The sequence below is a fragment of the Piliocolobus tephrosceles genome, chromosome 6 (assembly GCF_002776525.5).
Source record: "Piliocolobus tephrosceles isolate RC106 chromosome 6, ASM277652v3, whole genome shotgun sequence".
NCBI classification, from domain to species: domain Eukaryota; kingdom Metazoa; phylum Chordata; class Mammalia; order Primates; family Cercopithecidae; genus Piliocolobus; species Piliocolobus tephrosceles.
The window spans coordinates 6,049,537-6,072,870 of NC_045439.1; the positions used below are offsets into that span (position 1 = coordinate 6,049,537).

Sequence of the window (23,334 nt, forward strand, 5' to 3'; positions counted from 1 at the left end):
GCTGGGGCCTGTGAGGCTGGTGGGGCACTGAGCTCCAACAGAATCCCTGAGGGCAGACCAAAGACCCAGACTACCCCCACTTCAGGACTCCCTTGCTGGGACTCCCAGAGCGGGGTGACCCCATCTCAAGTTCGCACAGTTCTCTCTGTCTCCAGAGCTCCAGCAGGCCTGGTAGGAGGGAGGTGAGAAGAAGCCACTAATGCAAACTTATTGCTGAAAACACGTAACAAATAGCAAAGCACACATTTATTAGGCATCACCGGCCGCCTGCCAGGCGCTTTCACTATTGTAGTCCTCACACTCCTGAGGCAAACAGACTTTTGTCCCCACTTTACAGATGAGGAAACTGAGGCTCAGAGGGTGGTACCCAGGACCCACAGCCAACCTCTGTGCTCATTCCTCTCATACACCCTTGAGGAAGAGGAGAGTCCCAGAGCCCAGCTGGCAACGGGAAGGTTCAGTGACACAAAGCTCAGTGCCAGATCTTCATGTCCCCTCCCCAGGAGCAGGTGGCGAGGACGGAGGGCAGCACGGGGTGGTAGATGGTGCCGACACAGGCCTGCGTGTGCCCCTGCAGCGTGCATGCCCGGCTGGCCGTGCGGAAGCTGTACATCAGGACCCGGCCATCGGCGCTGCCCGTCACCAGCAGGTCACCGCCTGGGGAGCAGTCACAGCCCACTGAGTAGCCCTCCACCTGCAGAGAGGGACACAGAGGGTGAGTAGGCTGCACCTGTCAAGCTGGGGTGAGTACGCCCATTCTACAGAGGAACAGGCCAAAGCCCCGAGCTGACAGAGCAGAGCTGGGCTTCACACCCCATTCCCTGAGGTCAAAGCCCAAGTCCCGCCCATGAGGCTGTAGAGCCCTAAAGCGGGCTCACATCCCAAGGCCAGTTCAGCAAATCCAGGGGGATCAGCTCCAGCCCAGCTGAGGGGTCTGGCCTCAGGGACAGTCACCCAGCCCCACCCCTCTCACCCCATCAAGGCTGGCCTCACTGCGGAAAGGTGAGGGTGCAGAAATGACACCATGACCATTCTGTCCTGTTCCCACCCCCCACCTCTGAGACCTGTCTGTGTGAGCCAACTACTGCTTCCTGCCCAGTACCTGGGCCCTGGGGTGAGGACCAGATGTGGCTCAGGGACTTGAAGAGACAGCAGGCCACATGGCATGCACTCACCCAGGAAACAGAAAGCAGGATCCGCCCAGACAGAGGCTCCATGCACCCCAGGGCCCATATCCAGGACTGCCAGGAGGCTTGGGGCTGGGGCTCAGCATTCGCCTGGGAGACAAGGACAGAAGTACCTTGTGCCCTTCATAGCGCCGCCGTCTGCTCATCCGGTAGGGCCACACGGTGGAGAAAAGGGCCAGGTAGTTGCCATTGGTCTGTGCCAGGAACACGGGCTCTCTCGGGTGCAAGGTGAGGCTGGGGCAGGTAAACCTCTCCTGAGAAAAGCAGAGCCACAAATGGGTCGGAGAAGACACCCCCTACCTGGCACTCCGCTCTGAGGGGAAGCTCAGCTCCAGCTTCCCCTCCCACAGACAGGCACACAGTAGGTGCTGTAGACCTGGGGCCTGCTCCCAGACCCTTGCTGGGTGTCTCCATTGGTTTCCTATTGCTGCCATGACAAATCGCCACAAGCTTGGTGGCTCAAGACACACACATTTCACATCACACAGTTCTGCAAGTCAGAAGTCTGAAAGAGGCTTCGCTGGGCTGAACTCAGGATGTTGGCGGGGCTGCACTTCTTTCTGGAGGCTAGAGGGGACACAAATTTCCTCCATGTTTCCCAGCTTCTACAACCTGCCTGTGTCCCTGTGGCAGGCAGGAAAAAGCCCCCCAAAATATACCCATGTTCTAATTCCTGAAACCTGTGAATGTTACCTTACAGGGTCAAAACCAAGGGTCTCTGCAGACATAATTAAGGATTCTGAGATAAGGAGATGATCCTATGTTACGCTACATGCAGTCACGTGCAGCCTTATAGAAAGGAAGCCAAGGCTGGCCGTGGTGGCTCACGCCTGTATCCCAGCACTTTGGGATGCTGAGACGGGCGGATCTCTTGAGCCCAGGAGTTCGACACCAGCCTGGGCAACACAGCAAAACCCCCATCTCTACAAAAGAAAAAAAAAAAAAAAGAAACAAAGAGAAGGCGCAGAGATGTGACACACAGTGAAGGTGGTGTGAAGACGCTGGCTTGGAGGGCTGGAGAGATGCAGACACAAGCCAGGAATGCCGGCTGTCACCAAAAGCCAGAAGAGGCCAGGAGGGATTCTGCCTTGACACTCCAGAGGGAGCACACCCTGCCAACAACTTGATTTCAGCCCAATCAAACTTAATATTGATTATGAACTTCAGCCCTCCAGAACTGTGAGGGAATAACTTTGTGTTCTTCCAGCCACCAAGTTTGTGTAATTTGTCACACAAGGATAGAAAAGGAATCTACGCCGGGCGCGGTGGCTCAAGCCTGTAATCCCAGCACTTTGGGAGGCCGAGACGGGCGGATCACGAGGTCAGGAGATCGAGACCATCCTGGCTAACGCGGTGAAACCCTGTTTCTACTAAAAAATACAAAAACTCTAGCTGGGCGAGGTGGCGGGCGCCTGTAGTCCCAGCTACTCAGGAGGCTGAGGCAGGAGAATGGCGTAAACCCGGAAGGCGGAGCTTGTAGTGAGCTGAGATCCGGCCACTGCACTCCACCCTGGGCGACAGAGCGAGACTCCGTCAAAAAAAAAAAAAAAGAAAAAGAAAAAAAAAAAAAGACAAGGAATCTACATGCCCATCTCCTCCCCTCCACAGTGAGTCCTCAGGGACAGCCCAGCCCAGCTTAGGGACCCACAGAGCCAAAATGCACAGTAAGTGAGGAGGTAAGTGGCCAAATGAGAAAAGAAATGCAGGCACAAACCTCAAAACACAGGGGGCACGAGATCTCACTGCTTCATTGACATGGTCCCACAGAAAGCACCCCTAAACTGCCCCCTCGAGCTGGCTTTACATTATTCTAACTATTCTCCCTAGGCCACACTCTCTAAGTGAGCCCAAACTCAGAGGGCAAAGTGGGGAGCAGCAGGAAGCACAGCTGCAGGCTGATGTGCCCATCAGAGGCACAGAGGCTGCCATGGTCAGACAACGAGCTGCCAGTGTGACGGTGCCAGGCCGAGCACCTGCTCCCTCCGCACAGACAGCGTGCAGTGTAACTATAGTTCGGGCACAAGGCACCTTCCTCTGCCTCACCTCCCCTGGGCTCCTGGAGGCAGGACACCCTCAGAGGTCAGATGTGCCCCTCCAGCTCCCCACCAGGGCCTGTCCTGCCCAGTGGGTTGCCCTGGGACACCCTGCAGTGGATGTCTAGAAGCAGGTTTGCTCAGGGCCACTTAGAACCCATTGAGAACAAGGAAAAGGCAGGGAGGAAAAGAAGGTGTATACAGGATAGATATTTCATGTACACCCACATATATCATATACATGACATATAGTTTTAAATTCGGAGATTAGTCATGGATTAGTTGAAATCTCAAGATGACGATCATGATGGTGGCGGTGTTAGTGGTGACGATGATGGTAGCGGTGGCGGTGGTGATGATGGTATAACAGAGATGGTGGTGGTGACAATCATGGTGGTGACGGTGGTGTGACAGAGGTAATGGTGGTGGTGGTGGCAGACATGCTGGTGACGGTGGTGATAGAGATAGTGTGGTGGTGGTGGTGGTGGTGGTACTGATAAGAGATGGTAGTGGTGACAGAGATGTGGTGTAATGGCAGTGATCGTGGTGGTAGCGATACAATTGGTGGTGGTGACAGAGATGGTGGTGGTGCAGCAATAGAGATGCTGGTGACAGTGAAGGTGACAGAGGTGGCAGTGGGGATGGTGATGGCAGTGGTGATAGAAATGGTGTGGTGGTGAGAATGAGAGTGGTGATGGTGACAGTGATGAGGATGGTGGTACGGGAGATAAAGAGGATGGTGGTGATGGTGGTGGGTATACACATGGTGATGCTGATGCTGATGGTGGCAGTGCTAGTGCTAATAGTGGTGGCGGTGATGGTGGTGTGGTGGTGACAATCATGGTGATGAGTATAGAGATGGTGATGGTGATGCTGATGGTGCTGGTGATAATGGTGGTGACGGTGATGACAGGAGTGGTGGTGGTGACAATGATGACCGTGGTGGTGGGTATAGAGACGGTGATACTGTTGATGGTGGCAGTGATGACACTGGTGGTGGGTATGGAGACAGTGATGCTGATGGTGCTGGTGATAATGGTGGTGATGATGGTGGTGATGACAGGAGTGGTGGTAGTGACAATGATGACGGTGGTGGTGGGTATAGAGACAGTGATGCTAATGGTGGTACTGGTGGTGACGATGGTGGCAGTGATGTTGATGGTGGTGGTGGTAATGACAGTTAAAGTACAGAAGCACTCCCTGTGCCTGGCACTGTGCTATATATACCCTTTACAAGCATTCTCTCTCTCTCTCTTAATTCTCAAAACTATTTTCTAATAAAAAAGTTAGAATCAAAGAGGCTAAATAGCAGGTCCAGGGCTCTCCGCCTTAGAAGGTCCTAGTGAATCCAGAACCTTAATGCAGGTATTCTACCTGTGGGGCCCCTGCTCTGAACTCCTGGCCTACATCACCTGCCAGTGCCACTGAGGGCCAGAAACCCCTTCTGAGTAGCTGGTTGTGGTGGCAGTGGGGCGGGGTTTCTCAGGTTGCACTGCCCCGTTCCCCATTGATCTGGACTGAACTGCCCCCTGCCCTGACCCTTACACTGTGGGGCGGCTGTGCTGGCACCAGAACAGCAGAAGGAGATTTTGCATCTGGGAGCCCACAGCAAGCTCTCCATGTGTGCGGCAGGCCGAGACCTGCCTACCCCCATCCTGGAGATTTCAGTCAAGTGAGTCTCCTCCCATAGAAGGGATCTGGGACCTCAGACAGATCAGAATTACACGGATACATTCTGTGGCTGAAACTGACAGCAATGCCAAATGGGATTTCTTACGTGAAAAATCTGGTTGGAGATTTTGGCAGAGGTCCGGAAATCCCAGGCAATAATGGTGCGGTCAGCCGAGTCACGGGTGGAAGCATCTGTGCTGCTCAGGAACTCGGAGCCTTCCCGGAGGAACAGGATGTCCAAGGTCTGCTGGATGGTCGCCTTGTAGCTTCTCATCACCTGCAAGAGTGGACACCAGTCATGCTGGCAGGCCTGGGAGCACGGAAGGGCTCCTGCCCAGGGAAGGCCAAGGACTCAGCAGGCAGGCAGGTTTAGTGAAGTCTATGCTGGGTCACACACACCCAGGCTGAGCAGCATCCCCAAGCCATATGTGGAATCATGGACCCTCCCGCCCCACACCCAGGCTAGTGTCTGTCAACTTCTCAGCCCCCCTGCTCTGTTGCCACATGGGCCCAGAAAGGCATTCCTCCCACCCCTTGAGAGCAGCAGGATCCCAGGGAAAGTGCTAAGGGAAGGCCCGTCACTCGCCAAGGGCACCTCGAGAGCATATTGACATTCATCAACACCGGGGTCATGTTTTGAGTGGGTCTTGCTTCTGAAGATGTCACATAACTCACAGCTTGCAAAGTCCCAGATTGTTGTCCCTGGAGGAGCCATAGTAATGCAGGAACAAGTGTGCTTAGGGACAGACCATAAAGCCAGAATCACAGGACATATTTTAGCTTTAACGACACTTTGTATTGTTTTAGCATCATCACCGATACTTCACAGTCTCCTGTCTCATAAACTGACTTTATTAAGTGTTGAGCAGTTGTTTTTCCTTTCTTAGAGGATTTTATCACATTCAGCCTCTGCTCTCAAATATCCAGCTCTGGTGGGGGGATGGAGAAGGGTCCCAGTACCAGGACTAGCAAGTAGCTCCACTTAACAAACTCACAGAGCACAGGACTTTAATTACAATATAGAAATAACATGCTGGGTACCCACTCACCACCACGGAAGCGCAGCAAGGTCTCAAGTTGGTCACAGGGGCCAGCTGGTCCCTTTACCAGTTCCTGGGGCGCCACCATGTGGCTGCAGCATAAACAGTTCAGTCCCTGGGCCCCACCAGCTCAAAAATAAGCCATCTTGACTTTTTAATTGGAGTTCACACCTTTCAAATTTTGCAGACATATTTTCTATCATCCTCCTTAAAATGTATACGTTAAATTCACATTAAATGTGGCACTCCATAATTTCAGTTTAGGTTAGAGGAGGAGGAGGTTGAGACCCATTCTCTGGATGAGGTTCACTGAGGCCCAGAAAGAGGCAGGGATGTGCTCAAGGTCACATGGCCGGGACATGGTGGAGCCTCTTCCGCCCCCCACGGCTTCCCTGGGACCCACAGTTCATTCTCCTGCTGGCCAATTCCTGCCTCTGTAATTCCTCGGGGAGAGTGGGCAACAGATGACTGTTCTTCTCTTGAGCCTCTTCCAAAGCAACCCTCAACTAGGGAGATTTCAGAGAGGGCCCCCTGAAGCCTAAGCAACGATCCAGGGGTGGAAAAACAGTTTTCTGAATGCAGGACAGGGCGACAACCTGCCCCTCACGGCACAGCTGCCTGCCTTCCTCCACGCACTGGATTCTGCATGCCTGTGCCTGCTCTATCCTCCCACGTGGCCTTGATATCACCGCCCCCACCAGCCTCAACACTTCGATATCTAAGAGGCGGACCCAGGAAAAGAATGAGGAAGATGACGGCCCTCCCTGCCACTCGCTGAGTGCCCGTTAGGTGCTGGCCCCTGGCTGGGGGTTCACATAAGTTATCTCATGACAAGAGCCCCACAGGTAGCTTCTCTCGATGGGCATGAAGTCTCAGAGACAGGCAACCTGCCCAGGAGCCAAGAACCACCTGCATGCCCCTGCCAATGCACCACCTGCCTCCCAAGACAAAGTTTTTGAGGAGAACCAAAACAGTTGTTCCGTACATTTTCTGAGAATGGATGGAAATGGCCCAATTCATTAGAGTGTCATAAAAGTGAATGGCTGGGAAACAAGCCGTGTTATGGGCGATCCCTGCCAATAATGTGGCTGCAAGTGGAAGGCTGGCCTTTGAAGTGATCGCCGCCGAACATGATTTACTCGCCTTCACAACTGCCCGTGCCCCAGGAAAGAGCAAAGGGGCCATTTGTGTGTCTAGCTGGTGGGTTTTATGGCAACCTTAATTACACCAACAGCTGGCATGGGAGGTGCTACCCGAGCCTAACGAGCTGGATCCAAAAGGGAGCCTCACTCAGACTCTTCTGGCAACTGCAGGCCCCTGGTGGAGAAGCAGGGACATGGTCTTGGGGAAAGCAGAAGATCGATCATGACACATGCAGGGGTTATGTCCCTACAATCTGCCCACTGCTTGGCCTGCCAGCAAACCTAGGTGACGCTGGGCTGCTGCCGACTCGTCCAGAGCAATCTTGGGTTCCTGCCACTTCCAGGGTGCACGCAGTTGGGGATGGTCACTGGGCTCCAATCTTGGCCCACTAAGATTTACTATGTGCCTGGGGAAGGCTCATTCCTTCCCTGGGCCTAGTTTTTGAGTCATCAACACGAGGGGCCCGACCGCACCTCTGAGCCTCTAAGTACTCCTGGTCCTCAGAAAGGACTGGCGGATGCACCCAGCTATCCCTCACCCCATGCTGCCAGTCCTCTGCATGCAGATCTGAAGGACAGGAGGTGGGGAGGCATTGCTCTGGGCTCACACGCAGCCCTGTGCTCCTTTAGCTGCCCACTTCAGCCACCTGCCTAAGCCACAGGACTGTGAGCTCCTGGCACAGATGCCCTGCTGCCCGCATTTCTGGGTCACCCTTGGCTAGCACTGGGTCTGCCCCCTGCAGGCATCAGTAAGGTGTGTCAAATTGATGCTGGATAAGTGAGTGGATGCATAAATGAATGAGTGAATGAATAAAAGGTCAACTACTTTAAAAGAAGCAATCCAGGGTCCTCTGGCTCCCAGCAACATCCTAGCACGCAGGGCTAAGGCAACACACAAAAGCCTTTGCCACTGGCTCTCCCAGGACCCCCAGGTGAGATGGTCTTCACTCACAGGTCCTTCCCATGGCCCTGACTGAGCCAGCCCCTGCCCTGCCCCTCAGACTTGGAGACAAAGGAAAGCTGCTCCAAGACCTTGGTGGGAGATGGGAGCACAGCTGGACTGTGCTCCATGCTGCAGCCTCACAAGAGCCCAGAGGTGGGTGGGGCCTCTCCTGGCCCTTGGATGAGCAGGGGTGAGATGCCAAGTGGGAGGGCCCAAGTTTAAGCAGACACCCGGGGGACCTGAGCCCGGCAGCCTATTACTGGCTGCATCATTTGGGGCAAGTAACTTCCGTCTCTGCTCTTCAGTCTCCATACCTGTAAAGTAGGGGTAACAACAGGACCTCCAGCTGAGGAAGTAAGGGTGATGTGCCCAGCTAAATGCCCAACACATATGAGCCTGATGCTTGTAAACCTTCTCCTCCCCAGCCAGCCAGAGCTAGAGTCCCTAGGATGGAACTGTGAGTTCTTGGGCAACTCTCAATAACAGATGTATTGTCTTCTTCCAGTGCCCAGACGCAAGGCAAAGTGGAAAGGCAGCACAGGGTAAACCCACTGCTTCGGTCTAAACTCGCAAACGCAGAGGCTGCCGATCACATAGGATGGTGGCTATCAAAAGCAACTGACATTTACATTGAACAAAGGAAACCATAACTAGGAGAAAAAGCATGGCTGAATTTCTCTACAACCTGGGACTAGGGAAAACTTTCCCAGCTATGACTCCAATGCCAGAAGCAATAAGAGAAAAGTTGAATAAATTGGACTATATAAAAACAATAATAATTTTTTTAAAAAATACTTTGGGGCCGGGTGCGGTGGCTCAAGCCTGTAATCCCAGCACTTTGGGAGGCCGAGACGGGCGGATCACGAGGTCAGGAGATGGAGACCATCCTGGCTAACACGGTGAAACCCCGTCTCTACTAAAAAATACAAAAAACTAGCTGGGCGAGGTGGCGGGCACCTGTAGTCCCAGCTACTCGGGAGGCTGAGGCAGGAGAATGGCATGAACCCGAGAGGAGGAGCTTGCAGTGAGCTGAGATCTGGCCACTGCACTCCAGCCTGGGTAACAGAGCAAGACTCCGTCTCAAAAAAAAAAAAAAAAAAAAAAATACTTTGGGATGGCAGAAAGCAAGCAAGTAAGTAAATAAATAAATAATAAATAAGGAAAGCAAAAAAGACAAGTAGGAGAAATATTTACAACTTCTATTACAGGCAAAGGTCACTATCTGTAATATACAGATGGTCCCTAAAAATAGACGAAAAAGACCAATAGCTCTACAGAAAAACAGGCAAGTAAACAGAGCTCAGAAAAAAGGAAATGGTCCTTCCACTTTGCTCATAACAAATGCAATGCAAATTTAAATCACATAGAGATACCATTACTTGCCTATCAAATTAACAAAATCCAAAAGTTTTGCAACACCCTTGTTATGTGGCTCTGGGGGTGTTAGGTATCTACATATGGCTGCCAGAAATGCAAATGGTATAAGCCCTGTGCAGAAAGGATTTACACAACTTTGAGCAAAATAACATATGCATCGTTACTCAGCAATACGCATGACCCAGCAACCCCACTTCTAAGAACTAATCCTAAACACACTGGCAAAATCCCAAAGAGATATAAGCACAATGCCACTGAAAGCAGCACTATTTGTAAAAATAAAAAACAGGGAACAACCCAATGTTCACTGAGAAAGGACTGGCTGAATAAATTTCAGTACACTAATACTCTGGACCACTATGCTGTTGTAAAAAAGAATGAGGAACCTATCCTGCTATGGAGTGATCTCCAGGACACACTGTTCAGTAAAAAAAATCCAAAGTGGGAGGAAAAAAAGTGTGTAAAGCAAGAAGAGGTGATATGAACATGTGTGTGTGTTTGATTCCACTAAGAAGCAATAAGAAGACAAATGAGAAACTAAAATAAGTAAATAAATAAGATTGCCTTAAGAGGAAGGGAGGGGAGCAGACTGGGGTAGACAGAGTTACAGGTGGAACATGGATGATTTCTCAAAATGTACCTTGTTTTGCAGATTTGACTCTAGAATTCTGTAAAGAGCCAGTCAGTAAATATTTTGGGTTTTGTAGGCCATATATAGTCACTGTTATATATACTTCTCTTTCTCTCTCTCTCTCTCTCTGTATGTGTGTGTGTGTCTGTGTGTTTGTTGGAGCTGGTTAAAAATGTAAAAACCATTCTTAGCTCAAAGACCATATAAAAACAGGTCACAGGCCAGATAAGTCCCATCAACCATAGTTTGCCAATCCTTTCTCTGGACCCACGTACACATTTTATTAAATTATGCAACAAAATTAACTTAAAAAGCAATCTCTAAAATGTGAAAGCAAAATTAGGCAAACAAAATTAACCACATATTGATTTGGTAGCTTAACTGCACAAATAAGATTTCTTTTAAAAGACCTGAAGCACAGTAATTTAATGGTAAATCCTTAGTTGAATATACATTATTAATAGAAAACAGCAATATGGTGGTAAAGCCTAATTAGATACACATTGTGAACAAAGAGAACTGCAAGAAATCTTAAAGTGTTTTCAGTCGTTTCGTTGTTAGTGTCAATATATATAAAAGAAATGTGTTAAGGCAGATGGAAATTTAAAATTTTTAGCATAAAAGAGATTTTAAAAATATAAAAACAAAAAGTAAAGAAAATTCTGTAATCCTAAATTTGAATTGGAAAAATCAGTATAAATAATAATATATTTTGTCTTCACAACGAAAATATTTCCCAGCTCTGTCCACAGAAGGAGTGTGGAAACAATCAGCAAACTCTGTACCTGGATTATAGTCCCTAAGCCCAGCTAAACTGAGCAGAAGTGACATAGATAATAGACCAAGACATGAAAAGTTATCATAACTCCATAACATATGTTTAAGAAGGTAGAGGAGAGAGTGACCATGGTAAGTAGAGAATGGAAGAGAATGTATATATATACACACACTTGTGTATATATATACACACACATATATATGTAGTCTTTGGATATATGATTATATATATTTTATAGAGAGAGACTATATGTATATATATAGACTACATAAATGATACAAAGACTATATGTAGATATAGAGGTAGTTTTCCATATCTCTACTACCATGGTCAGTCTTTACCTTCTTTTTTTTTTTTTTTGAGGCGGAGTCTCACTCTGTCGCCCAGGCTGGAGTGTGCAGTGGCCGCATCTCAGCTCACTGCAAGCTCCGCCTCCTGGGTTTACGCCATTCTCCTGCCTCAGCCTCCGGGTAGCTGGGACTACAGGTGCCTGCCACTGTGCCCGGCTAGTTTTTTGTATTTTTTTAGTAGAGACGGGGTTTCACCGTGTTAGCCAGGATGGTCTCCATCTCCTGACCTCGTGATCCGCCCGTCTCGGCCTCCCAAAGTGCTGGGATTACAGGCTTGAGCCACCGTGCCCGGCCCTCCTGTACCTTCTTAAACATATGTTATGGAGTTATAATAACTTTTAATGAATCATATATACATATATGATCCAAATCACACTTCTAGAGATGAAGTATGCAATATTTGAGATGAAAAATACATTAGATGGGATTAACAGCAGATGAGACACTGCAAAAGAAACCATTAGTAAACTAGAAGATATAGCAATTAAAATTATGCAACATGTGGCCGGGCGCGGTGGCTCAAGCCTGTAATCCCAGCACTTTGGGAGGCCGAGACGGGCGGATCACGAGGTCAGGAGATCGAGACCATCCTGGCTAACACGGTGAAACCACGTCTCTACTAAAAATACAAAAAACTAGCCGGGCGAGGTGGCGGCGCCTGTAGTCCCAGCTACTCGGGAGGCTGAGGTAGGCGAATGGCGTGAACCCGGGAGGCGGAGCTTGCAGTGAGCTGAGATCCGGCCACTGCACTCCAGCCTGGGTGACAGAGTGAGACACCGTCTCAAAAAAAAAAAAAAAAAAAAAAAAAATTATGCAACATGTACCAGATAGAAAAAAAATCTAAATTTTAAAATGAACAAATCTAATATAAACCTGAAATGGAGTAAACCCACTATGCCTCTCTTTCTCTCTCTCTCTCTCTCCTATAAATTACAAAAATAAACTTTGGACAAAATTTTAAAAGCATCTACCTAAAGACTTTGAAAAGTCAATAATAGCAGGTGGGTTGGGAAGGGAAGTCAAAATTTGAATAAAGACCAGTATGGCAGATGAGGTTCCTAGTTGGTATTCACTTTTGTGTTTTAACTCCTGATGTTGACCCAAAGACTGACTGGATTAAGGCAGTACATAGTGGGCATGGACAGCAAACATTCTGAAATAAATCCATCATTCTGCCCAAATGATCAATCTGAAGAAAAAATAAACAGAGCTATGGGGATCTATGGATAATATCAAAAGCTTAAATATTTTTGTCAACAGAGTTCTTTTTCCTTTTTTTTTTTTTTGGAGATGGAGTCTCGCTCTGTCCCCCAGGCTGGAGTGTAGTGGCACGGTCTTGGCTCACTGCAACTTCTGCCTCCCGGGTTCAAGCGATTCTCCTGCCTCAGCCTCCTGAGTAGCTGGGACTACAGGCGCATGCTGCCATGCCCAGCTAATTTTTTGTATTTTAGTAGACACAGGGTTTCACCATGTTGCCCAGGCTGGTCTCGAACTCCTGAGCTCAGACAATCCGCCCGCCTCGGCCTCCCAAAGTGCTAGGATTACAGGTGTGAGTCACCGTGGCTGGCCATCAACAGAGTTCTTAAAGGAGAAGGCAAACACAGCAGTACCCAAAAGAAAGAATATTTAAGGAAGTATTGAGTGAACTGTTCCCAAATTTGGTTAAAGGCACAAATTTACGAAGTCAAGAGGCTCTGCAACCACAAAGAGGATAAATTAAAAAGAAAAAACACAATACAAACCAAGTTCTGCAGATCCCAATCAAACTGCTAAAAACCTCAAAGAAAAAACATTGACAGTGCCCAGGGGAAAAACAATGAAGAATTATACAGAGGAGAACAATTTGAAATACCATAAATTTCTCATTAGAAACTATGGAGACCAGAAAACAGTGGAATATACTGAAAGTGGTAAATTAGTGTCAACCCAAAATTGTTCAGACAGCAAAAATATCTTTCAAGAATAAAGATAAAATGAAGACCTTTCTTTACAAATGAAGAAGAACTAAGTGAATTTGTCATGAACAGACCTAATCTATCTAAAACAAATGCTAAAGGAAGTTCCTCAGGTTGACAGGAAATAATGCCAGAGGAAAACGGAGCTTCAGGGATGAAGGAACAGCAACAAAAAATGGTAAATGATTAGGTAAACATAAAAAACCACTTTTTTTCCACTTGTTATATGAAATATGTATGACTCTTGAAAAATATATATATAGCATTGTCTGGGAAGGGGATCTTCAACGTATGTAGATGTAACCCATATCACAATTTTAACATACAGGGTAAGGGGTAAAAAGGCTTATCTGGTTAGAAGAATCATATGTTTGTTTTGTTTGCTTGTTTGTTTGTTTGTTTGTTTGTTACTTTGTTTGAGACGGAGTCTCGCTCTGCTGCCCAGGCTGGAGTGCAGTGGTGCAATCTCAGCTCACTGCAACCGCCCCTTCCTGGATCCAAGTGATTCTCCTGCCTCAGCCCCAGGAGTAGCTGGGACTACAGGTGCATGCCACCATGCCTGGCTAATTTTTGTATTTTTAGTAGAGGCGGGGTTTCTCCATGTTGGTCAGGCTGCTCTCCAACTCCTGACCTCAGGTGATCCGCCTGCCTCAGCCTCCCAAAGTGCTAGGATTACAGGCATGAGCCACCGCACCTGGCCTAAAAGAATCGTATGTTTTACTTGAAGTGGTAAAATATTAACAATAAGTAGAATTGTGAAAAATTAGGCATGTATATTGTAGTCCTTACAGCAACAATTTAAAGGTATAATACAAAGAGACATAGCCCAAAAGCTAATAGATAAAATATGATATAATAAAAATGTCAAAATAATCCAAAGAAGGCAGGAAAAGAGGAAGTAGAATAAAAACAGAGGAGATATGTCAGGTGCAGAGGCTCATGCCTGTGGTCCCAGCTACTTGGGAAGCTGAAGTGGGAGGACTGCTTGAGCCCAGTAGGTCAAGGCTACAGTGATCTATGATCATACAACTGCACTTCAGCCTGGGTGACAGAGCGAGATCCCGTCTCCTTAAAAAAAAAAAAAAAAAAAACAGAGGAGACAAATAATAAAATGACAGGCCAAATTCAACCATAGCAATAATTACATTAAACATAAATTGTCTAAAATCTCCAACTAAAAGACAGATTGTCCAATTGGCTTTCAAATTAACATTTCAAAAGATCCAACTGTATCTAATCTACAAGGCAGCCACCTTAAATATAATAAAATACATAGCTTATAGGTAAAAGGATGAAAAAATATTCCATATTAAAAATAACCAAATGAAGGCTGACATGACCATATTTATAGCAGGCAAAGTAGACTTCAGAACAAGTAAAACTGCCAGGAATAAGAGGAATACAACGAAAATGTAAAAGTGTCAATTCATCTAGCAGACATAACAACCCTAAATATGTATATACCTAATAACAGACTTTCAAAATATATGAAGCAAAAACTGATAGAACTGAAAGGAGAAACCATACAAGTCCACAATATTACCTGGAGATATTAACACTCCTTTCTTTATAATAAATAACACAAATATTAATCAGTGCATTCATGTAAGGAAACTACACAAATCAGGAAAGGAACCACCAAAAGAGAATAAGCAAAACAACTGCCAAGTTTCACACAGAGCTAGGAATCTTTCATTTTCCCACCAGTTACAGGGAGAAAACCTTGAAATACACAGGGCATTGAATAGAGTACTCACAAGAGTATTACCTCAGAAATGAGGCAAAATTAACCCTAGTCTAAAGGTTGTTTTGGTTCCACCAAACAAAGCCTAACAGCAAGCCTCAGAAAAATCAAACCGTTATCAAGCAATACAACTGCATCCAAAAAATCTCTCAAATTATGTAAAGGACAACAAAATATTGAGTACCCAACAAGTAAAATTCACAATGTCTGGCATCCAATCAAAAGTTACCAGATCTGGAAAGAGGTAAGAAAATGCTTCCCATAATGAAAAAAAAAATCTGTCAATAGAAACAGACCCATGAGTGACACAAATGATAGAATAAATAGAAAAGAGGTCAGACATGGCGGCTTACGTCTGTAATCCTGGAACTTTGGGAGGCTGAGGCAGGTGGATCACCTCAGGTCAGAAGCTCGAGACCAGCCTGGCAAACATGATGAAGCCCCATCTCTACTAAAAATACAAAAAAAAAAAAAAAAAAAAAAAAAAAAAAACCCAGGTGTGGTGGCATGTGCCTGTAATCCCAGCTACTCAGGAGGCTGAGGCAGAACTGCTTGAACCCAGGAGGCAGAGGTTGCAGTGAGCCAAGATTAGGCCACTGCACTCCAGCCTGGGTGACAGAGTGAGACTCAGTCTCGAAAATAATAATAATAATAAATAGAAAAGAACAATAAATCAGTTATAACTATATACTGTATGATCAAGAAGGCAGAATATAGTATGAGAAGGTTAAGGATAATACACATGAAAGACATCTTTTAAAGGCCCAAATCAAACATGTAGAAGTGATATAAAACAATGTCTGCTACTAATAGATTAGAAATTGCCTAATATATGATTACTAAATTTGAAGATATAGAAGAACAGAGGACTAGTGAGCAATGGAATAAATCCAAAAAACCTGAATATGAATATAAGTGAGACAGGGGGATGAGGGGTGGGGTTTCAGGGACAAACAAAATTGAAAAAAAATGAACAAAAATTTTCCAAATTTGATTAAACTATAAACCCACAGATAAAAGACTACAATACATTGATTAAAACTATAAACACATAGATAAAAGAAACTAAACAAGGCCGGGCACAGTGGCTCAAGCCTGTAATCCCAGCACTTTGGGAGGCCGAGACGGATGGATCACGAGGTCACAAGATCAAGACCATCCTGGCTAACACGGTGAAACCACGTCTCTACTAAAAAATACAAAAAAAAAAAACTAGCCGGGCGAGGTGGTGGGCGCCTGTAGTCCCAGCTACTCGGGAGGCTGAGGCAGGAGAATGGCGTGAACCTGGGAGGCGGAGCTTGCAGTGAGCTGAGATCCGGCCACTGCACTCCAGCCTGGGCAACAGAGCAAGACTCCATCTTAAAAAAAAAAAAGAAACTAAACAAAGCCTAAGAAACATAGAGAAAATTACACCAAGGCCCATTGTTTAAATTGCTTGAAGCCAATGGTAAAGAGAAAAATCTTAAAAAGCAGACAGAGAAAAGATGCATTACGTACAGAAAAGCAAAGATGAGAAATACAGCAGACTTCTCATTGGAAACAGAGCAAGCTAGTGACAATTGAGTGACATGTTAAAGTACTGGAAGAGAAAAAAAATCATCCACCCCAAATTTTTTACCTAGCATAAATATGTCTTAGACAAAAGACAAACTAAAGACTTTTCTGGGCAAATAAAAGCAGAAATAATTTATCACTAGCAGATCAAAAATACAGGAAATGTTAAAGGAAATTCTTAAGGCACAAAGAAAATGATACCAGATCTAAATTTACACCCAAAAAAAAAATGAAAAGCAATGGAAATAATACATATGTAGGAAAATAGATAATACCTTTTTATTATTAAAATATTTTAAAATTATTGGCTACTTCCAGCAAAAATAATAACAACGTATCACGGAGATTGTAACATATGTAAGAGTTAAAAATGTATGCCAGCAACAGCACAAAGACCCTGAGGGGAGAAATTGAGAATCTGTATATTGCTATAACGTTCTTACAGAAAAAGAGATATAATATGACTTAAAGGCAGAAAATCATTTTAAAAAAAACAAACCCCACAACACAAAGCCACAGATGACAAAGCAACCAAAAAAATTAAGATGAAATCACAAAAATACTAAGTTAATCCAAGGGAAAAAAAAGGTTGGGGGAGAAGAGATGGAACAAATAAAAAAACATAGCAAGGTGGTAGATTTTAACCCAACCATATCAATAATCACAATAAATTAAAACAGGACAAATACCCTAGTTCGAAAGAAGAGATTGTTAGACAGGTTTAAAATAAGATCCAGCTATATGCTGCCTAAAAGAAACACACTTTAAATATAAAGATACAAATAGGTTAAAAGTAAAAAAGATATGCTGTGCTAACAATAATTAAGATAAGTCAGGAATGTCTATATTAATACCGAAACAGATTTCAAAGTAAAGAATAAAGGGATAAAGAGGGTCTTTTCATGGCTGGGTGCAGTGGCTCATGCCTGTAGTCCTAGCACTTTGGGAGGCCGAGGTGGGAGGATCACTTGAGCTCAGGAATTCGAGACCAGCCTGGGCAACATAGTGAGACTCTGTCTCAAAAACAAGAAAAAAAAAAAAAAAAGAGGGTCCCTTCACAATGATAAAAGAATCAATTCATTAGGAGAACATAATAATCCTAATTGTGTATGCACCTAGTAACAGCTTCAAAACAAACGCAGGAAAACTAACAGAACTTAAAAAGGAAGTAGACAAATTCACTCTTATAGACACAAATTGCAAGCCTTGTCTTAGTGCATTCCTGCTGCTAGGACAAAATACCTTAGACTGAGCAATTTATAAATAACAGAAATTTACTTCTCCCATTTCTGGATGCTGGGAAGTCCAAGATTGAGGTGCCAGCAGATTCAGTATCTGGTGAGGGCTTGCACCTTCTTGCTTGTCCTCACATGGCAGAAGAGATGGAGGAGCAAAAAGGGCCCACCTTGTTCCCTCCAGCCCTTTTATAAAGGCATTAACTGCACTAACAAATGTGGAGCCCTCATGACATAATCACCCCTGTACGTGTCCCACCCCCTAATACCATCCCTTTGGGGTTTAAGTTCCAACATATAAATTCTGGAGGGATACATACATTCAAAGTACAGCATAGCTCCTGTAGAACAGACAGAAAAATCAGAAAGGATATAGAAAATTTAAATAACACTATCAACCAACATGATGTAATTGACATTCATAGAACACTGCACCCAACAACCGCAGAACACACATTCTTTTCAGTGCACACAGAACACTTACCAAGATAGACCATATTTTAAAATATCAAACAAATCTAAATAAATTTAAAAGAATTCAAATATACAATGTATGTACTGCGACCACAATGGAATTGAATTAGAAAAAACAACAAAGAGGCATCTGAAAAGTTCCCAAGTGTATGGAACCTAACAAGCACACTTCTAAATAAATCACGGATCAGGAAGAAATCAAAAGGAAATTAGAAAGTATTTTGAACTGAATGAAAATGAAAATGCAATATATCAATAGCTTGGGTCGTGCAGCTGAAATGCCTAGAGAAAAATCAGTAGTATTGAACATCTATATTAGAAAAGAATAAGTCTCAAAACCATGACTTCAACTTCTACTTTAAGAAACTAGAAAAAGAAAATAAAACTAAATTCAAGGTTTTTGTGAAAGAAAGGAAATAAGATAGCAAAAGAAATTAATGACTTCTGTAAAAAGCAAAGAAAAAGAGTAAAAGACAATAGAACCAAAATCTGATACGTGATCAATAAAATTTATAAGCCTCTAGCTAGACTGATCAGAGTAAAAAAGAAGACAAAAATCAACAATATCAGCAATGAGATAAATGAGGTGATATCACTACAGATTATACCGATTTTTTAAAATAACATTATAAAAAACTTTATGCCAAAAAAATTGGACAACTTTGATGAAATGGACAAATTTCTTGAAAGGCACAAGCTACCAAAAGTCACTCAAAAATAAACAGAAAATCAGAATAGTTCTATATTTACTCAGTAGATTTTATTTAAAATTTCAAATCTTCCCACAAAGAAAATTTCAGGCCGAGGTGGCTTCACTAGTCAATTCTAGCAAACATTTAAGGAATAAATAATGTCAATTTTTAAACAAACTCCTCCAAAAAATGGATGAGAAATGAACATTTCCCAATTCATTCTATGAAGCCAGAATTACCCTGATAGCAAACCCAGACAAAGATATTACAATAAAAAAGTTCAGATCAATAACCCTCATAAACATAGATGCAAAAATTCCTAACACAACTTTAGCTGATATAATTCCAAATTATATCAATGGAATAATATATTATGATCAAGTGAAGTTTATCCCAGGAATGCAAGGTTGTTCTAATATTTGAAACTGAATTGACAAAATCCACCATATTAGCAGAATAAAAAAAAAAACCACATGTGATCATTGAAATAAATGGGAAAAGGCATTTGACAAAATCTAACATTCATTCATGATTTTTAAAAAACTCTCAGCAAACTATGAATAAAAGGGAGTGTATTCAAACTGATAGGGACATGTAAAAAACAACTAGTTAACATCATATGTTAACTGAAAAAGAATATTTCCCTCTAACATCAGAAACAAGGCAAGGATGCACACTCTCACCACTTCTAGACAACATTGTTCTAGAGGTATGAGCCAGTGCAATAAAGAAACAAGAAAGGAAGGAAGGAAGGGAAGGAGAAAAGGAGGAAGGAAGGGAGGGATGAAGAGAGAAAATAGATGAGAGAGAAAGGATATGGATAGACAGATAGTGTCCAGATTGGAAAAGAATAACTAAACCTGACTTTATTAACAGACAACATAATTATCTATATAGAAAATCCAACAGAATCTACAAAGAAACAACCAGAACTAATAAATGAGTTTAGAAGAGTAACAGAATTCAAGGTGAATATTCACATAGCCACAATTTTTCTATATACTAACCAGGAGCAACCAGAAGTTGAAATTTTAAAATACCACTTACAATAGCATCAGAATATAAATACTTGGGGATAAATCTGACAAAACAATGTGAAAGACCTACACTATGAAAACTATAAAACATTGGTGAGAAAAATCAAAGATTTAAGTAAATAGAGAAGTATACTATGCTTATGGGTTGAAAGAAACAAAATTGTTAACAGTACAATTCCTTCCCAAATTGCTCTGCAGATGAGATGCAATATCATTTAAAGTTCAAGCCAGTTTCTTTTGCATAAATTGGCAAAGCAATTATAAAATTGAAATGTAAATGCAAAGAACCTAGAGTAGTCAAAACAACTTTGAAAAAGAACAAAGGTGAAAGACTTATAGTAGCTGATTTCAAGACTCATTATAATATTACAATGATGAAAACAACAGTATAAAGATAGACAAATAAATCAATGGGGTCAGTGCAGTGGCTCACACCAGTAATCCCAGCACTTTGGGAGGTCAAGGCAAGAGGATCACTTGAAGTCAGGAGTTTGAGACCAGCCTGGGCAAAACGGCGAGACCCTGTCTCTAAAAAAATAAAAAAATAGGCCAGGCACGGTGGCTCAAGCCTGTAATCCCAGCACTTTGGGAGGCCGAGATGGGCGGATCACGAGGTCAGGAGATGGAGACCATCCTGGCTAACACGGTGAAACCCCGTCTCTACTAAAAATACAAAAACTAGCCGGGCGAGGTGGCAGCGCCTGTAGTCCCAGCTACTCGGGAGGCTGAGGCAGGAGAATGGCGTAAACCCGGGAGGTGGAGCTTGCAGTGAGCTGAGATCCGGCCACTGCACTCCAGTCCGGGCGACAGAGCGAGACTCCGCCTCAAAAAAATAAATAAATAAAAATAAAAATAAAATAAAAAATAAATAAATAATAAAAAATTATTATTATTATTATTATATATATATTTTTTTTTGAGATATTGTCTCGCTCTGTCACCCAGGCTGGAGTGCAATGGTGCAATCTTGGCTCACTGCCTCCGGCTCCCAGGTTCAAGTGATTCTCCTGCCTCAGCCTCCCGAGTAGCTGGGATTACAGGCACCCGCCATCATGCCCAGCTAATTTTTGTATTTTTAGTAGAGACGGGGTTTCACCATGTTGGCCAGGCTGGTCTTGAACTCCTGACCTCAGGTGATCGACCCACCTTGACCTCCCAAAGTGCTGGAATTACAGGTGTGAACCACTGTGCCTGGCCAAAAGAATTTTTTTTTTTAATTAGCCGAATGTGGTGGTGCACACCTATAGTGCTAGCTACTCAGGAGACTGAGGCAGAAGGATAGCTTGAGCCCAGAAGTTCGAGGCTGCAGGAGCCATGATCGTGCCACTGCCTGGATAACACAGCAAAACCCTGTCTCTAAACGGAGTCTCGTTCTGCCTCCCAGGCTGGAGTGCAGTGGTGCAATCTCAGCTCACTGAAACCTCCACCTCCCGGGTTCAAGCAATTCTCTTGCCTCAGTCTCCCAAGTAGCTAGGACTACAGACACGCACCACCACGCCCAGCTATTTTGTGTACTTTTAGTAGAGACAGGTTTTACCATGCTGGCCAGGCTGGTCTCAAACTCCTGACTTCAAGTGATCCATCCACCTCAGCCTCCCAAAGTGCTGGGGTTACAGGTGTGAACCACTGTAACCAGCCTACAAAAAAAATTTTTTTAATTAAAAAAAAAAAAGAAATCAATGGAACAGAAGAGAGAGTACAACAATAGACCTACATCTATCTAGCGAATTTATTTCCCACAGAGATGTAAAGGCACGGATATTGTTTTCAACAAATGCTGCAGAAATTTGATTATCCATAGGCAAAAACATGAAACTACATCCACAGCTGTACCATACACAAAAAAATTAATACTAAATAGATCACAGACTTTAATATGAAGCCTAAAACTATACAACTTCTAGAAGTAAACACAGCACAAAAACTTCTGAAGGTAATGGATGCATTGTTTATCTTGATTGTGGTGACTATTTCATGGATGTGTACATATGTCAAAACTTAAACTGTATGTTTTGAATATGTGCAGCTTACTGTATGTCGATCATATTTCCATAAAAGTATAAAAAGGGCAGGACCTGGCAAAAATGAAGGAAAAACAAAGACATTTTTGATAAACAAAAACAGAGAATTCCCCACCACAAACCTGTGCTATAAGAAATGCTAAAGGAAGTTCTGCAGCCTAGGGCGTAATGATACCAGATTGGCACTCAGATCAACAAGAAGACATGAAGACACTATAGCCATTAAAAAATAAAGTTTGGCTCAAGCCTGTAATCCCAGCACTTTGGGAGGCCAAGAAGGGCGGATCGCGAGGTCAGGAGATCGAGACTATCCTGGCTAACACGGTGAAACCCCGTCTCGGAGGTGGCGGGCGCCTGTGGTCCCAGCTGCTCGGGAGGCTGAGGCAGGAGAATGGCGTAAACCCGGGAGGCGGAGCTTGCAGTGAGCCGAGATCCGGCCACTGCACTCCAGCCTGGGCGACAGAGCGAGAGACTCCGTCTCAAAATAAATAAATAAAATAAAGTTAAAAACAATTGTAGGGCAACAAATTCAACAATTTAGACAAAATGGAAAAACTCCTTAGAAGATAAAAGATAACAAAAACAACTAAAGGAGAAATAGGACACCTGAATGGCTCATGTTATATATACTTAATTTTTTTTGTGATTCAATATCTACCTACAAAGAAAGTCTTGTGTCCAGATGTCTTCACTGCTGAATTCTATCATTTAAGGAAGAAATAATACCAACCTTACACAAACATTCAAAAACATAAGTAGAGAACATTTCTCAATTCACTTTTCTGAGGTCAATATTAATCTCACATCAAAACGAGACACAGAATATAGGAAAAAATGTATAGCTCAATAATCCTCATCAACATAGATTTTAAAAATCCTTAACAAATTATTAGCAACTTAAATTAAACTCCATACGAGGACAATATATCATAAAACCAAATAGGAAAGATATGATTTAACTTTTAAAACAAATCATTGTAATTCAACATATTAACAGAATATAGGAAAACATATAGATGTAGTAAAATCATTTTTGACAAAATTCAACACCAATATATTATTTTTTAAAAATTCAGAAAACTGGGCCGGGCGCGGTGGCTCAAGCCTGTAATCCCAGCACTTTGGGAGGCCGAGACGGGCGGATCACGAGGTCAGGAGATCGAGACCATCCTGGGTAACACGGTGAAACCCCGTCTCTACTAAAAATACAAAAACTAGCCGGGCGAGGTGGCAGCGCCTGTAGTCCCAGCTACTCGGGAGGCTGAGGCAGGAGAATGGCGTAAACCCGGGAGGCGGAGCTTGCAGTGAGCTGAGATCTGGCCACTGCACTCCAGCCTGGGCGACAGAGCGAGACTCCGTCTCAAAAAAAAAAAAAAAAAAAAAATTCAGAAAACTAAGAATAGAAGGTAACTTTCTTAAACTGACTTAAGGTATCTATGAAAAACCAACATCTAACATCATACCTAATGG

General features: G+C 44.0%; 1 protein-coding gene across 4 annotated transcripts in view; it reads right to left on the reverse strand.

Annotated features, from left to right (window-relative positions):
• Positions 1 to 207: 207 nt before the first annotated feature.
• The window catches only part of WDR25 (WD repeat domain 25), a 154,129-nt gene continuing 131,002 nt past the window's right edge, over positions 208 to 23,334 (reverse strand). For all 4 annotated transcript variants that reach the window (XM_023205622.3, XM_023205623.3, XM_023205625.3 and 1 more), the window contains 3 exons: positions 4,998 to 5,168; positions 1,301 to 1,441; positions 208 to 694 (listed from right to left, as the gene is read on the reverse strand). In XM_023205622.3, coding sequence (XP_023061390.1) covers positions 473 to 694; positions 1,301 to 1,441; positions 4,998 to 5,168 — 534 coding nt within the window. In that variant the 3' untranslated portion in view covers positions 208 to 472. The remainder of the gene's footprint in view (positions 695 to 1,300; positions 1,442 to 4,997; positions 5,169 to 23,334) is intronic.